At 44.8% G+C, this 18,026-nt stretch overlaps 1 protein-coding gene across 19 annotated transcripts in view; it reads right to left on the reverse strand.

Moving 5' to 3' along the window:
- Positions 1–18,026, reverse strand: part of LOC125461688 (CREB3 regulatory factor-like) — a 169,935-nt gene that overhangs the window by 51,685 nt on the left and 100,224 nt on the right. For 11 of the 19 annotated variants that reach the window (XM_059652987.1, XM_059652986.1, XM_059652985.1 and 8 more), the window contains 2 exons: positions 9,674–9,891; positions 1,070–1,195 (listed from right to left, as the gene is read on the reverse strand). The exons of 1 other annotated variant lie outside the window; for it this stretch is intronic. In XM_059652987.1, the coding sequence (XP_059508970.1) occupies positions 1,070–1,195; positions 9,674–9,682 (135 nt within the window). In that variant the 5' untranslated portion in view covers positions 9,683–9,891. Of the gene's footprint in view, positions 1–1,069; positions 1,196–2,416; positions 2,740–9,673; positions 9,892–14,321; positions 14,406–18,026 lie in introns of those variants that run through there. 7 more of the 19 variants (XM_059652988.1, XM_048550705.2, XM_048550706.2 and 4 more) reach the window with 5 other exon arrangements.

The raw sequence follows: 18,026 nt of genomic DNA on the forward strand, positions 1-18,026 counted from the left end.
GCGTGTTGATTGACCTTGTAAAGTTAAAAAAAAATCTTTTGTTTGGAACATGGAATCTTATGTCTTCAATCCTGCAGTAAAATAACTAGAATATTTCTCCTCTTCTTAAAAAGAAACACAAGTTACTGGCCTCATTCAGGATCATGGTAAGAGCCTGGAAGGGCAGAGGAAGCAGGTGTCTTGCAAAAGAGAATGGTGTACACACGTGAAAAAAGGAGAAATTTGCAAGTCTATCGGAAATTATGAGGAGAGGCTGGGATTTTTTCCACTGGTGCATAGGAGGTTAAGGGGTGACCTTCTCGAGGGCAGCACGGTGGCTCAGTGGTTGGCCCTGCTGCTTCACAGTGCCACAGACCCAGGTTCGATTCCAGCCTCGGGCGACCGTCTGTGTGGAGTTTGGACATTCTCCCCGGTCTGCTTGGGTTTCCTCTGGGTGCTCCGGTTTCCTTCCACAGTCCAAAGATGTGCAGGCTCAGTGAATTGGCCATGCTAAATTGCCCATAGTATTCAGGGATGTGCAGATTGGGTAGGTTGTAGGCAGATGGGTCTGGGTGGGATGCTCTGAGGGTTGTTGTGGGCTTGTTGGGCCGAAGGGCCTGTTTCCACACTGTAGGGATTCTATTCTATTCTAAATCACAGTGGGTACAGATAAAGGTGAATGGCAGATGTATTTTCCCTAGGGTGGGGGACTTCAAGGCTAGGGGGCATATTTTTAAGGTGAGGGGAGAAAGATTTTGGAAAGACATGGAGGGGAAATTGTTTTTAAAAAAAACAGTGGTTCATGCATGGATTGAACTATGAATATGAGAAAGGGGAGTGGATATAACTGGATGGTTCTAAAAATCTGACATGAGAAGACTGAGTAATCTCCTCATTTGCTGTAGCATTCTCAGATCCTTGCTCGTACATATATACTTTACATATATGTATTTACAGCAGCACTAACATTAGTCTAGATGGGTGCACTCTGGTAGCAGTGCACGGGCTCGATCGAACATTGATTTATCCGATTATTCAGCTACTGCCTAGAGAAGAGACTTCAGAAATAGTCCGATTGAGATCCGCGCACCTGCTCATACAGGAAGCCAGAGTTTGGACTGCTGTCTGGGCTGGCAACAGTCTGGTCCAGGGATGAGTAGAGGCAGCAACTTCGAAAAGCATCTCCGAAGGCAGGTTCCATCCCACTAACATTGGGCTGAAGAAAAGAGGGAGGGGAAAGAAAATCATTAGAGATTACAACTAGATACACACATTATATAAAAAGAAACACATTACAGGGCCTGTTCCCAACATAATGTGAGTGAGACAAACGCTCAATGCCAGAATCACCTACTTACTAAAGCTTTGTCAGGCAGAATGGTGATTTGCTTTGTAAATCCTGGAAAGATTAAAGCAATTTGGTCACACCTGGGCTGCACTTTGAGGTTAGCCTCCATTAGATTAGCCCTTTGCTGGCTCTTACTCCTGATCTTCTTTGGCAGCAAATCCTTTGACAATAGGGTCCTTTGCAACCAGCACAGAAAGCAAAACATGCTTGACTGATGCAACAAAAGGAAAGGCTTGCTGTGCTCCTCATCCTTAAGAGCACTACAGGGCTTTGCAGGTTACCGTGGCAGCGTCACGGTGACTCATTCTTCCAGGAGATAGTTAGAGCTGGATGAAAATCATTGTGTGTAATTGGACACGACATATATTTTGAAAATGACGATGCAGCATGTTTTACCTTGCTGCTCGGACTACGGAAGGAATGAGCAGTGACAGAGGGAAGCTGGAGCCATACACTCGGTTTTCAGACACATCTTGGTGGATAACGTTCCAGCTTGGCTCGGCTTACCCCCTGCAGAGGCGCGAGCCCCACAACGTAGGTTAGCTTCCAGCAATTGGAATCACAGAGATGCTACGCCATGGAAGGAAGCCATTCGGGCCGCTGTGGTGGTACAGGCCCTTCACACGAGCATCATTACCACCTGCCAAAGACCTGCCTTTTCCCTGCGACTCCTACACATCATGTCTATTTAAATAACCATCGAGTGCCCTTCCTGAATGCCCCCGCCCCACCACCTTTTTGGGCAGTGCATTCCAGACCCTAACTTGTTACTCAATTGGCTGGATGGCCACTTTCTGATGCAGGTTGATGTCAGACAGCACTCTGGCTTCCTGTATGAGCAGGTGTGTGAATCGCAAACAGCCTATTGTAAAATCTCTTCTTTAAGCAGTAGCTGAATAATCCAACAAATCAATGTTCAATAAAGTGTATGCCCTGCAACCAGAGCACACCCATCTAGCCTAATGTTAGTGCTACAGCAAATATGTCGATGTAAAATATACGTATGCACTGGCTAAAGTCATCATGAAGGACATATCATCTCAGTCTCACCCCTTGTCTGAGGTATACTGACCCTCAAGTTAAACTCACCACAAGTCTAATGAGAGAACAGCTTCGTAGTCCTCTGGGAATACGGAACTTCACCGTCAAAAGGCCTTTGAATGAGACTTTAACCTTAGCCCTGCCTGCCTTCTCAGGTGCCTGGAAAGATCCAGATTTAGGGTGGCACGGTGGCTCAGTGGTTGGCACTGCTGCCTTGCAGTGCCTGGGACCTGGGCTCGATTCCAGCCTCGGGTGACTGTCTGTGTGGAGTTTGCACATTCTCTTGTGTCTGCGTGGGTTCTCTCTGAGTGCTCTGGTTTCCTCCCACAGTCACAAAGATGTGCAGGGTAGGTGGATTAGCCACGCTAAATTGCCCTATAGTGTGTCCAGAGATGTGCAGGCTTAGGTGGAATAGCTATGGGAAATGGGGAATGATAGGATAGGGTAGGACAGGGTTTGGGGGGGGGGGGGGTGGTGAGGTGGGTGTGGGTGTGATACTCTTCATAGGGTTGGCATGAACTCTCGATGGGCCAGATGGCTTGCTTCCACACTGTAGGGATTCCATGATTCGATAAAATGCTCGAAGGAAATCAGGGATGCAGTGGCAAATTTGTAATTCCTGATCTTTTGCTTACTCCCTTTTTCTTTAATGGGCTCCAGTCATCGCTGACAGTCAGGGGTATAACCAATAATGCCAGTTGCTGAAAACTAGGAAGAAAAAAAAAGCCAATGAGTGAGGGCTGCTTCACATCACCATCCAGTGACTCCTCCAGAAATCTGAAAGTAGGTCACAGCGGTGGGACTGCTGTTTGCATGACAATCTGCTGGCTTCTGGTGCAGCAACAACTTAGATTTAAACATTCTCATCCTTTGCTCAAATTGCCAGGCTCCATCTTCGTAATCTCCTCCAGCCCACGCAACTTGCAGAGACTTCTGTCCTTGAACTCCAGCTTTGAAGCTGCCCAGATTTCCTCTGTGCCAACTGCGGCAACCATTTTGACCCTAAAACCTTGGAAACGCCACCCTAAAACTCTCCTCTCTCCCTCAAAAGGGGCTTAGTAAAATCTCTCTATGAACCTTTGGGGTCAGCTGCACTGAAATCTCTTAGTGGTACAGTGTACTTTCTTTATTCTTTCTGTTAGATTATGCTGAAGGTGTTATCAAAATGCAATTGTTGGTGTTTTGAGAAGGCGAAGAGGACTGGAAGTTATGGTGGTAAGCTGCCTAAGTGTTTATAGTAATCCTTCACGGCTTTATGGAATAAGAGGTGAACTTATTGTTGCCAGGACTTGGTCACTGCAATGCTTTTTCTGAGTTCAGACCAGCAATCTGAGATCTAAAACTGGAAGAATCAAAGCCGAATGTTGCTTTCTAGACAGTGTGGGACTGCAAGCACAACACAGGTTGCAGACAAAACGTTTTGGGTTCAAACAATTTTCGATGAGTGTTAACTGGAATCAAGACAAGTTTGGCTGGAATGCTTCAGGATTGCCAGAACACATTCTCTAGTTCTCAGATGATCAGCGCATAAGCGTTCAACTCTTCCCAACCTGCTCCTCAGCTGTCTTTACTGAGATGAGGAGAAATATCTTCACCCAGAGAGTGAAACAGACTGCCACAGAAAGCGGTTAAAGGCAAAATATTGTTTTCAAGAAGGAGGAGATATGTATAGTTCTGTGAGCTAAAGAGGCCTAAGGGTATGGGGAGAATGTAGGATTAACCATTATCATATTGAATGGCAAACAAAACTTGAAGTGCTGAGTGGTCTACTCTTATACCTAGTTTTGATGTGTTTATATCCTGGTGTTCCTCAATTCCAGATAGTCCAGAAACCTGACTATCACCTTGCGTTAATAACTGGATGACAAGCTGCACTCCTTTGCACAACAACTACACTGCAGCCTCAGAGCACCGCTTCCATTGTAGTGGACACAAATGAAATGTCATTATGGGGTAATCTGAGCAGTAAATGGCATCAAACAAAGCCAGTGAAATGCCTCTTTCAGGTTGAAGGAAGTCTTGAGACCAAGCAGCTCAGAGAAGGCAAGGTTGTCTGCATTGTCATTCCTAAACCCGTCTATTTTTTTGAACAGAGCCATAAAGGGTTGGAAGGTGACACCATCTGAAGTAGGCTATTCAGCCCATCAAATCTGTTCCCTACTTCAAATAGACCATGGTTGATCAGATAGTCCTCAACTTTACTTTCCTGCCTTTTCCCATTACCCTTGATTTCCTTACTGAATAAAAATCTCTCCATCATGAATACAATTAACAAGTCAACATCCATAGCATCTGCAATAAAGAAATCCACAGATTTATAATCTTCAGAGAATTGAAAATTTTAAATGCATAATTCCTAATTCTGAGATCATGTCCTCTGGTCTATACTCTCCAATTGGGAGAAACAATCTCTCTGTGCTGAACCTCTCACGTCCCCCATTGAATCCTGTGCAATAAGGTAATCTTTCCTTCTTCTAAACTCCAATGAGTACTGGCCCAACTTGCTGAACCTGTCCTCATAAGAAAGTCCCTCCATACCCGGTATCAGCCTGGTGAACCTTCTCTGGACTGCATCCAATGAACAGATTGCTGGGGTACAGCTGTTCACTCCACGGAATACAGACACAGAGTCCGCAACCACTCCTCATACGACAAGCCCTTCAGCCCTGGGATCATTCTCGTAAACCTCCTTTGGATCCCATCCATTGCCAGCACAGCTTTCCCGAGATACGGGACAGAAAACTGCTTATAATATTCCAAATGCAGTCTGAGCAGAGTCTAAAATAGCCTTAATAGTATATTCCTGCTCAATTTCCAACTCTCTTGAAATGAATGCCAATATTGCATTTGCTTTCCTAACTGGTGAATTACCTGCATCCCAGCATCTGCAGTTTTGTTCTATTTTAAGGAATCTGCCCAAATTGGTCTCCGGAACGTGACTGACTCTCACCTGCCCTCTGAAATGGCCCAGCCAGCCACTCACTTCAAAGGGTCATTTGGTGAGCCTTCTGAGGAAGGGTCACTGGACCCAAAACATTAACTCTGATTTCCCTCCACAGATGCTGCCAGGCCCGCTGAGCTTTTCCAGCAACTTGTTTTTGTTCCTGATTTACAGCATTCACAGATCTTTTGGGTTTTTTTTAAAAAGGGTATTTTGGGATGGGTAACAAATCAACAGTGGTACATACAAGAATTAAAACTAAACTCTTTTTGAACAAATGTTTGGTAACCTATATGTAAATGGGGCTTCAGAGCTGTATGAAGTTCTAACCTTCTAGCAAAGTCCCTTCACCTGATAACTAAGATCACAGTCATATCACAACGTAACTCACAGTCATTTAGACATTTATTGAAGTAAAAAAAAACTGCAGATGCTGGAATCCAAGTTAGACAGACAGGAGGCTGAACACGGCAGGCCAGGCAGCATCTGGAGGAAAGGAGCAGACATGTTTCGGGTATTACCCTTCTCCAAGACCAGATGTGGGGATAGGGGGCAGCTACAGATGAAGGGGGGGGATTAGAAGGGGGGAGCAGAATGCTGGTGTTGGTGGACATTGGTAGTAGGTACAAACTGGTTGGTTGATGGGAGCGATGAATCTGGTTGATGGCTGGAAGGGAGGGTCAGAAGGTGGAATGGAAGGGGGGAGGTGGGGATGGAAAGGGAGCCAGGAGATGGGCAGGAAGGTTACTTGAAATTAGAGAACTCAATGCTGAGTCCTCTGGGCTGTAGGGCGCCCAGGTGGAAGATAAAAGTGTTGTTCCTGATATTTGCTTTCTGAATAGCTGCAACACTGGAAGAGGCCAAGGTCAGAAATGTTGGAGGGGGAGTTGGCATGAAGTGAGGGCGTGGGGGATGGGAGTTGAGATTGTTGGTGACCGGGAAACTAGGCTGGCTGAAGATACTTGGCAGAAGGTAACCCCAGTCTACGTTTGGTCTCACCAATGTACAGAAGGCCACGTCGAGAACACCGGATTAAATAGACTAGGTTGGAGGAGATGCAAGTGAAGCTCTGTCTCACCTGGATGGAGATGAGGGAGGTGGTGTGTGGGCAGGTGTTGCATCTTTTATAGTTACAGGAGAAGGTGCCGGGGGAGAGGGCGGGTTGGGGGGATTTGGTGGGGAGGGTGGCGTGAACTAAGGAGTGGTGAAGGGAATGGTCCTTTTGAAAGGCAGAGAGGGGTGGGGTGTAGAAGATGTTTGGGTCATTGATTGATTAAACTGTATTTCTACACCTGACCACCCACAAAAGTTCCTACTATCCTGAATGTTCTCACTTCAATGGATGTGAAGAGCTTCCAGATGATTTTTGAGAGAGAGTGACATTTGGAAAATAGATTGTTCCTTATTTGGCCGTTCACCTCAGTTTTATTCAAAAACTGATACAATTCACTTCCTGTAACCCCATCAATAGAATCTTCTACTTCTTCCTCCTTTGTGTCCTTACTTAACATCCTTTAAAAATGCTCTACGTTACAAGCTTTGCTCCCTGACAAATTCTGCTTGATAATTTACCTCTGTAGGTTTCCTGTAGTCCTTTGCTTAATCTGAACATTGCACAAGCCTGTCTATAGCGAGGTAAATCTATCACATCAATCAATGCCATATGCCCATCCTCTAACACAAAGCTTTTAAAAACAAAAGCTGTTTAAAACATTTCCACTTATATAATACTGTATGGAAACGAGTAGTGAGAGGGGAGGGCCATTGAAAAGGGAGACGTTGAACAAGCGAACATTTTGGGATTCCTGTGAGTTATAGAAAGAAGTCACATTGGACAGACAAACAGACACACACATGCAAACAAAGCAGACTGAGGTCAGGAGTCTATTAGACGATGCAAACCAAAATAAAACAGATAAAAACTACAACTTCCTCCTGGCTTGATTTGAACTGAGCTGCAGCATGTAGGACCATTCTCCAGGAAACACTGCTGCAATGGCTAAGTGGTGTTTTTTTGTGTGTAAATTTCTGCAGGTGCTCTGGCAAGTAGCCAGAGGAAGAGGTTTAACTATATTTAGTGGAGAAGAAACCTGACACTCTGGACTGCCTTGTTGCACAGCTGCTTTGGGGTCAACAACGGCAACCACTGCTGTTGCGTTTTTGTTTAATGAAATAGCTCCATTACAATCCTCTGGTGCACCCCAAAGCAGCCATTCTATCTGCCCAGGCAGGGATCATTGCTGGGGGAAGCAATGGTGCAGTCTCATTGTTGTTGAATGAGAAATGCACAGACCCAGGAAATGGTTTAGGTTCAAAGACCACCACAGCAGACGGTGGAATTTGAATTCAATTGAAGCCTGGAATTACAAGTTTAATGATGACAATAGTCGATTCACCTGGTTCACTTTAGGGAAGGAAATCTGCCACCTGGCCTGGTTTATGTGCAACTTCTCTCCACTACCCTCTGAAAGATCTGGGTAAGCCAGTCAGGTCAAGGGCAACTAGGGGTGTCCAACGAATGCTGGTCCAGCCAAAAATGCCCACATCCTGTGAATGACTAAAAGAAAATTGTACAATCTCTTCCCATCCAGAGCGAGGTGTTGCCCATGCAGGGGGTCGCTGAGTAGGGGGGTCAGGAATGTTTCCTCCCCATAGCACGGGAGTTCATTCATTCACTCATTTTCAAAGTGCAAGATCTTGATTCTCTCTGGCATTCTTCAAGCTCAGTCTGTACGTCAATGTGATCCATTCATCTGATTATCCTCTTTGTGATTTTACTTGCGATTTCTCTTTTCAGTTGTTGCCGACTCAAGGCTGACAGGATTTTACTTCCATTGGCTGCCTGTGGTTATCTTCCTCTGTCTAGCTGCTTGATTGCTGGATTTCTCTACTGCGATCTAGCCTGCTCTCGGGGGTTTCTGTCAATTTGTCAATTCTGAGCAACTTTGGTCAAAAGACCCAACCCCGTTCTCTTGGGGAAAGAAAGGAAGGTTTTCATCACTGTGTCTCACACCCTCAGGATGCCCCAAAAGCAGTTTTCAGCCAGCACATATTTTTGCAGTGCAGCTACTGATGTAATATAGAATGTACAACAATTTGCATACAGGAAGATCGCATCAATAGTAATTGATAACGACAGAGATAGTAGGAACTGCAGATGCTGGAGAATCTGAGATAACAAGGTGTAGAGCTGGATGAACACAGCGGGCCAAGCAGCATCAGAGGAGCAGGAATGCTGATGTTTCGGGCCTAGACCCTTCTTCAGAAAAACCCTTCTGCAGAAGAAGGGTCTCAGTCCTAAACGTCAGCATTCCTGCTCCTCTGATGCTGCTTGGCCTGCTGTGTTCATCCAGCTCTACACCTTGTTATCTCTTATAATCGATAATGACAATCTAGTTTAGCGGTGTAGTTTGAGGAATAAGCATCAATTTGGGACACTGGGGAATAACAGGGGAATAGCGCCATGGGGACGTTTACATCTATCTTTGCAAAGAGCAGACTGGCACTCGCTTTAACACCTCATCTGAATGGTGGCTCTAGCAATAGTGTAGCATTCCCTCAGTCCTATACTGGAGAGTTAGCTTAGATTTTTCACTCGAGTCCTGGATTGAGACTTGCCGCTAATAGAAATGCAGGTCCTTCTTTTAGTATTATTCCCTAACAGAGATCAGAGTAAAGGGAAATAAGGAGAAGGCGTGAGAGAAATAACTTTGTCCACTCTGAAGGCTTCGTGATGCACACGAACAGGTTTTCCTATCAACCGCAAGATTTTATTGTAATTAATATGATGTTGAAATTAAATGAATAAAAAGTATAATATTATTGTCATTAACCTGAATGGAGCTTGTTCCCTTCCAACCAATCTAATGTCCCTTAGGGAGGGAAATCTGCCATCCCCACCTGGTCTGAGCTACATGTGACTCCAGGCAAACAGGAATGCGTTGACTCTTAACTGCCCTCTGAAATGGCTGAGAAAGTCACTCAGTTCAATGGCAGCTGGAGATGGGTAATAAATGTTGGCTAGCTAGCTGTGCCCATGCTCATGAGTAAATAAATTTAAAAAATAAAAACATACAATTGACAGATTTTGGCAAGTTGTGATAATACTGTTTCTGTCTGTGTGTGCGCACGCGCATGTGTGGTCAGATTAAGTTCGTGTCACAAAGATTGACGAGAAAAGGGTCGGAAAATTGGATTCCACTGGATTTTACAGGCCCCCTTCCCTAGGGAGAGGTAAATGTATACATTTTACTACAGAAACACATGCACACACTATCTCCCCCACACTGTAGGGAGAACTAGACAGGACAGGGCAAGTGAGGGGATCAGGATATGTGTGTTAAGAATAAAACAGAAGCTCATACCTGTGGCATGACCGAACCTAAGTTGGTGCCTCAAAACAGGGACAAAATGTGGCAGACACTCAAAATCAGTTGGCACGAAAACACTTTCTACGGCAAAACGAGTTGGTCAAAACTCCCCAAGGACAGGAGGAGTTCGGCAATCACGGATGATCAGAAAGAAAATTATTTACGGCCAAGTCTGTTCCATCTGGCAGCATTTGATTTCTTCAATGCCGGCCCTATGAAGGAGGGGGAAAAGAGAGAGAGAGAGAGAGAGAGAGAGAGAAAGAGAGAGAGAGAGAGAGAGAGAGAGAGGTTGGAAAACTCTATTTTAAAAGAAATATATGGTTTAACATGCACTACTTCATGAGAAAGGTTCAGGTCGCCTACACAAACAAACAAACAAAGCCGCCACAGCTACAGACTGCAACCTGGCACAGTTAAAGCAGGATCAAATCAAATCACATGAACGCAGAATCCCCTTCAAAGCTCTCTATTACAAAGAGAGCAGTGTCCGATTAAGCACCTATTTCAGCGAGTATGAGAAACAGTACAGCCTCCTGTCCCAAAATGGCACCTTGCAAAAACAGACAAGCCATCACAGGTTAAAGCCTGTTTATCAATCCATAACATCCACTTCTAAAATTGGAAATGTAAAGCTAATAATCGGAAGATTTGACGGGCCATGATAAACAGCTTTGTAGGAGAATCTTACTTGATGACAAGTTTTTCACTGTAAACTTTTCTTTTGAAACATAAAATGAAAGGAACATTGGGCAAACATCAACATTCTCTTTTATTGCCTTGCCAGCCTGCTGTAGTACTTGGGCTTTGTATACCTCAGGGTCACCAGTAAGTTGTGCACAGTCAGAATGAGACATAACCTGGGTGAAGGGATGTCACTGCAGTACAGGCTAAGTGTGTCTCAGTTTAAAGGGTTAGTAGACTTAAGGAGTCATAGAGTCATACTGTATGGAAACAGACTCTTCAGTCCAACTGGTCTGTGCCAATTATAATCCAAAACTAAACTAGTTCCGCTTGCCTGCACTTGGCCCATATCCCTCCTAAGATTTCTTATTCATGTACTTCTAAAAAGAAACAAAGAAACCTACAGCACAGGAACGGGCCCTTTGGCCCTCCAAGCCTGCGCCAATCAAAAATGTATATTATCTAAATGTATATTACATATTGCTCTGTAACTCTACCCACCTCCACCTCTTCCTTTGGAAGGTCATTCAGCACACAAACCAGTGTGTTAAAAAGTTGCCCCTCATGTCTTTTTTAAGATCTTTCTCCTTGCACCTTAAAAATATGCCCCCTAGTCTTGAAATCCCCCACCCTAGAAAAAACACGCTGCCATTCACCTTGTCTATACCCCTCATGATTCTGTAAACCTCTAAGGTCATCCCTCAGCCTCCTACACTCCAGTGAGAAAAAGTCCCAGGCTTTCCTTATAACTCAAACCCTCCATTCCCAGCAACATCTCTTCTGAACTCTTTCCAGCTTCCAACAACAGGGAGACCAGAATTGGATACTGTACTCCAGAGGACGCCTCACCAAGTCCTGTACAACCCCAACATGACTCCCCAACTCCAACGCTCAAGAGTCTGAGCGATGAAGACAAGCGTTTGAAATGCTTTCTTAAACTTCGAAGCGTAATGTACCTGAACCCCTAAGTCTCTCTGTTCCAAAACACTGCCCAAGTCCCTTCATTTAATTATTACAAGCCTTTAATTATATAAGTTAGTTGATTTTAATAATTCTACAAGTTAGTTCATCTTCTGTTTTGTACAGGGAGTTCAGATCACAAGTAAGTTAGTGGAGGCCATTTGTTCAAAGTTATAACTGTAATTTTTAGGAAGCTAATTAAAATTTAACTTATAAACCCAACTAAACTATCAGTTGGTGGGGTTTTGTGTTCTACCTGCGAGATGCAATCAATCATGGAAGCTGAAAGCATCTCGCAGAATGACATCTGCAGGAAGTGTAGCCAGCTTCAGCTGCTCATTGAACAAATGGATCAGTTTGAGTGGCAGTTGGAGACACTAAGGAATGCACAGATGGTGGAGTGTGTCACAGAAAGAAGGTCACACCCAAGGTGCAGGAAGGTAGATGGGGGATTGCCAGATGGGAAAAGCAGTCAGCGCATGAGTCCCCTACAGCTGTCCCCCTGTCAAGTAAATCTTCCATGGATGAGGAGGATGGCCCATCAGATGGAAGCAGCAACACTACAGCTGGCCATGCTGTACACAGGGGCAAACAAAGCACACAGCAATTATAACTGGAAATTCAATAGTCAGGGGCACAGATATGCACTTCTGTAGCAGTACCAGAATGGTACATTGCCTTCCTGGTGCCAGCGTCATGGATATCTCTAAGCAGGCACAGGACATCCTGAAACAGGAGGGTAAACAGATAGAAGTCATTGTCCATACTAGCACAAATGGCACGGTTAGGAAGAATGACAAGGTCTTGCAGTGATAATTCATGGAGTTAGGCAAAGCAGGACCTCTGGGACAGTAGTGTCAGGATTACTCTCCCTGCCATGTGCCACTGACAGCTAAGAGGAATAACAGTCGGGGAAAGGTTACTGACCTCAGCATAACTGCAGGCTTTGGGCTGTATTTGCTTCAATGCAAGATGTATAAGTAAGGCGGATGAACGCAGAGCCTGGATTAATGCATGCAACTGTAATGTTATTGCTACCACAGAGGCTTGGATGAAAGAGGGAGAGGAATGGCAGCTGAATGTTCCAGACAAAAAAAGTCGATGTTTAGGAGGCAGAGGAGGAAGGAAAAGAGGTGAGAGCGTTGCATTACTGGTTAGGGAGCATATCACAGCTGTGTTGGGGGGAGGACACCCTGGAGAGAGATCGCTGAGAGGCATTATGGGAAGAGCTCAGAAATAGGACAGGTGCCATCACAACACTGGGATTGTGACACAGATCTCCCAGCTGCCGGGGGGGGGGGGGGGATAGAGGAAGAGGTGTGCAGTCAGATTGTGGAAAGATGTGAAATGGGTTGTTGTGATGGGTGATTTTAACTTTCCCCACATTCACTGGGACTCTCCTAGTGCCAAGCTTTGGATAGTGAACAGGTTAGGTGTATCCAGGATGGCTTTATTGAAACAGTACGTGGATAGTCCAACAAAGGGAGAGGGCCATATTAGACCTGGTACTGGGAAATGAGCCCATCCAAATGATCAAAGTTTCAGTGGGGGAGCATTTTGGGAACAGTTGGTTTTTGGATACTGGTGGATAAGGAGAAGTGCCGACCTCAGATAAATGTGTTAAATTGGGGAAGGGCCAACTATAACAGAATTAGGCAAGAATTGGAGCATGTGGATTGGGAGCAACTGTTTGAGGGTAAATCCACATCTGACATGTGGGAATCTTTTTAAAGACCAGTTGATTAGAGTGCCAGACAGGCATGTTCCTGTGAAAATGAAGCACAGGAATGGCAGGATTCAGGAACCTTGAATGACAAGGGAAATTATCGCTTTAGTTAAAAAGAAAGAAAGCATACCCAAAATCTAGGCAACTAAAAATAGACAAAGTCCTTGAAGAATATAGATAAATTATGAAGAAGCTAAAATATGGAGTTGGAGGGCTAAAAGGGGCTATGGGAATGTCCTTGGCCAGAAGGGGTAAGGAGAATTCCAGGGCAATTTATACTTATATTAAGAGCAAGAGGGTAGCTAGGGAAAGAAAAGGCCTCCTCAAGGATAAAAAGGAGGGACGGCATGTGTGGAGTCAGAGGAAATGAGTGAGATTCTTAATGAATACTTTACCTTGGTATTCACCAAAAAGACAGAGGGGTGTAGGGGATGTTGAGGTTAGAGAAAGAAGTGCATGAATACTCGTGTGCAGGTCAACATAATGAGGGAGGAAGCATCACCTGTCTTGAAATACATTAAGGTAGAGAAATAACCCAGGTTTCAGGTGGGATCTATCCCAGGATAGTATGGGAGGCAATGGAGGAAATAACTGGAGCCTTAACAGATATCTTTGCACCCTCTTTGGTCTCGGGCAAGGCTCCAGAGGACTGGAGATTGGCCAATGTCATTCCTTTCTTTAAGGAGACAAACAGAGATAATCCAGGTAATTACAGGCTGGTGAGCTGGATGTCTGTAGTGAGGAAGCTGTTGGAGAAGACACAGAGACAGGATTTATCCATACTTAGAAGTGAATGGACTTATTATGATAGGTAGCATGGGTTTGTGCAGGGAAGGTCAAGTCGCATTAACTCAATTGAGTTTTTTTAAGGAGGTGACAAGAATGATTGTTGTCTACATGGACCTTAGTAAGGCATTTGAAGAGGTACCTCATGGCAGACTGATACAAAAGATACAGTCTCATGGGATCTGGGCTGAGCTAGCTAGATGGATACAAAACTGTCTTGGTCATAGAAGACAGAGTTGTGGTGGAATAGTGTCAGAGATAACAGGACCTACAGACGCTGGAGAATCCGAGATAACAAAGTGTGGAGCACGATAAACACAGCAGGCCAAGCAGCATCTCAGGAGCACAAAAGCTGACGTTTCAGGCCTAGACCCTTCATCAGAAAAGGGGGATGGGAAGAGGGTTCCGAAAAAAATAGGGAGAGAGCGGGAGGCGGATTGAAGATGGATAGAGGAGACAGACAAGTTAAAGTGGCGGTCCTACACTCACCTCTACAGGCTCTATCCTTGCCCCTTTAAACTTGTCTGTCTCCTCTCCAACCATCTTCTCCTGGATAAATTCAGATCGTTTTCACTGGAAAAACGGAGGCCGAGAGGTGACCTGAAAGAGGTCTTCCAAACTATGACTGTCGCAGATAGGATGGACAGCCAGAGGCATTTTCCCAGGGTGAAACGATCAACTACAAGAGGACACAGGTTCAAGGTAAGAGAGGAAAGAGGAAAGGTCTAGTTGGGGGGGGGGGGGGGGGGGGGAGAGGTGGTAGAGAGGGAGAGTGCAGCTAAAAGTTTTCACACAGAGCGGTGGGTGCCTGGAACGCACTGCCAATGGAGGTGATGGAAGCAGGAACATTATCAATGTAAAAGGCACATCTTGATAGACACATGGACGGGAGGTGATCACAGGGACAGAAATTACAAGCGGGCAATAAGTAGTAGGTTTAACCAAGGACTAGGAATTGGTGCAGGCTTGCTGGGCCGAAGGGCCTATTCCTGTGCTGTTTTATATTGTATTAGAATTTGTCTTATTGTAAAACAGCTGTAGCTTAAAAAAATACCAAATAATCTTCAGCATTGAATATGCTCTCTTTAAAAATTTCCAAAGCGTCCAACTGCTATTGCTGTCTGAAGTGGTTGCAGGCATTTGTTTTCTTTTAAACACCTCTATTGCTTCTTCAATTCCCATTTTTTTCAATAACAACTTGCATTTACAGAAGGACCTTTAACAAGTAAAGCATGTCCATAAGACCATAAGGCATAGGAGTGGAAGTAAGGCCATTCAGCCCATCAAGTCCACTCTGCCATTTAAATCTTGGCTGATGGGCATTTCAACACCACTTCCCTGCACTCTCCCTGTAGCCCTTGATTCCTTTTGAGATCAAGTATTTGTCGATCTCTGCCTTGAAGGCATCTAACGTCCTGGCCTCCACTGCACTCTGTGGCAATGAATTCCACAAGCTCACCAGTCTCTAGCTGAATAAATGTCGTCTCATTTCAGTTTTAAATTTACCCCCTCTAATTTTAAGGCTGTGCCCACGGGTCCTAGTCTCCCCGCCTAACAGAAGCAACTTCCTAGCGTCCACCCCTTCTAAACCATACATTATCAAGGCAATTTTTAAAGCCTGTTAACAACATGACAGTAGAGCACTCTAGGTGTTTTGCTTTAAGAAAGGAACACCTTTAAGAGGAGGTAATGGCATGGAAGTCAGGAACATTTGGCAAGAATACAGGGCTCAGTGCCAATGTGGTTGAAGGTGTGATTACAATCACACACTTCTTTATTCATGGCACATTTCCCCATACCTTCAAAATCCTCCTAGGGGACTCCATCCCACCTCTTTCAGTCAGCTGACTTCATCCCTTCCTTTAAGATACATTTAACCAATCTATTCAGGCATGTTAGGGAGGCAAGTGGGACTTGAACCCAGACCTTCCGGCCAATACGTGTATGTCTGTGCGTGTGTGTGTACGGCAGCAGCTTCCAAAGCCAGAAGACAATGTGTTAGACACCACTTGGCCTGCATAGAAACTCAAGAGTTACATGCGCAGTCGAGCAGCTTAGAGGGAATACTGCTTCTCGCCAAGAGATGGGACGCTACCACTGCATAAAGAGCTCATCATTTCTTTTTAACTCTTACACAAATCCTTCACTTGAAGGTCACTATGGGGCAGTTGGCTATGTCAATAGATACAATTTTAAGGCAACTGGCAAGTTAACAAGAAGGAGAGAGTAGTGTACTCGTATGTCACTGGCTTAGAGATCCCGTGAGGGTTCTCAAAGTACAGTGGTAGCATCCCCACCTCTGAGCCTGGGGATCTGGGTTCAAGCCCCCACTGCTCCAAAAGTGTGTAATAACATCTCTGAACAAGTTGATTCCTAAAACGTCTAGAAATCCAGAGGCGCAGGCGAATGTTCTGGATTCAAACCAAACCCCAGCACCTGGTGGAACTCAAAAGCAATTAACAAATCAACGATCTGAAATTGAAAGCCAGTCTCAGTAACAATGTCCACAATAACATTCACCAATTGTGATGAAAACCCATTTGATTCACTAGTACATTACCTGACCTGCTGTACCCTACAATGTGAGTTCAGATGTGGGGCAATGTGATTGACTTTTAACTGCACCCTGAAACAGCCCAGCCTCAACTCAAGGGCAACTGGAGATGGGCAACAAATGATCATCCCCCCAGAAAGAATCCAGAGAATAATGTTGGGATTATTACACAGGAAGTGGTGATCTTGAATGCAGAAAGGCTGAAGATGCCAGGACAAAGACCGGATTGGATGGACACTAAAATAGAGACATTTGCAGGGCTACAGGGAAAAAGCAGGATGGGATGAGAACAAGGTAGGACAGCTAGACAGAATGGTACAAAAAACATAACAGTAACCTCAGCTTTATTAATAGGAGCTCTGAGGACAAAAACAAGGAAGTGGCACTGGGCTTGGACTTAGAGCTCAGCTAGAATATTGTGTACAGTTGTGGGTGCCACATTTCAGGAAGGATGTGAACACACTGGAGAGAGAGTGCTGAAGCTGTTTACAAGAATGGTTCCAGGAATGTGGAACTTTATTAATGATGATTGATTTGGAGAGAAGGTGGCTGAAGGGAGCCCTAAACAGAGCTTCTCAAAACAGTGAGCAGGCTGGATACAGTCGACAGGGAGAAACTGTTCCTGCTTGTGAAAGGAACAAGAACAAAAGGACATAGATCAAAAGTGATCTGCAAGAGAAGCAAGGGTGAAGTGAGGAAGAAGTTTTTCACTGAGTGAGTAGAGCACAGAATGGAATGCACTGCCCAGAAACATGGTTGATGCAGGTTCAACTGAGATACTCAAGAGAATATTGGATGATTATTTGGATAAAAATAACATGCAAGGCTATGGTGGGGGGAATAAAGCAGGAGATTGGCACTTGGGTAATGATGCTAATTTAATGAGCCAGTGTGGGTACAATGAGCCATTTGGCCTTCTTCTAGACCATAACATTATGACTATGACTATGACTAACTGAATAGCTTTTCTTAAGAAGTAACATCCTGAAGGTGCAGCTGCCAATGGCAGGTCAGAGAAACATGCAGAAAACACAAGAGGCCAGAACGTTTTCATCTGCTCTCCAATTTGTTTTGCCCCACCAATAGGAGGGAGGAAGGGAATGGGGTGATGTCCCTGCTGCTACCCAAGTTTTGGAATACCAGATGAGAACCTCTGAGTCTGTATGACCTTTCAGGATGCTCTTGAATATACTGTTCAAGAGGGTTGGGATTGGGGGTGGGGGTGGAGAGATAGGTAAGGAGAGACGTCTCACAACGAGAAAGGGCTTACATAGCAACATTCAGCGACAGTATCACTGCAAAGTCTGAAACACGCAGTTGATAATTATCATAAAATCTGGGGCCCTGAGCGGGGATAGAAATTTTAATAGGAACTCAAGAGAACTCAGGAGTAGAAACTGTTGCAGCAAGAGAGAGAGGGAGAGAAAAAGGTTTAGAAACGGAAGGAGCTCAGCTGGAGGCAAAGAAAGGAAAATGTATATTTCTAACTCCCATGCTCTTGTGGTCCAGTGACAGAGTCCTACATCTGACACAGGAGACCTGGGTTCCCATCTACTGCAGAGATGTGCCATAACATCCGAGCTGATTGATTGGAAAAAAATCCAAAGCATCTTGCCTCCAAGTTAGAATGGGAAATGATT

The sequence above is a fragment of the Stegostoma tigrinum genome, chromosome 20, assembly GCF_030684315.1.
Source record: "Stegostoma tigrinum isolate sSteTig4 chromosome 20, sSteTig4.hap1, whole genome shotgun sequence".
Taxonomy (NCBI): domain Eukaryota; kingdom Metazoa; phylum Chordata; class Chondrichthyes; order Orectolobiformes; family Stegostomatidae; genus Stegostoma; species Stegostoma tigrinum.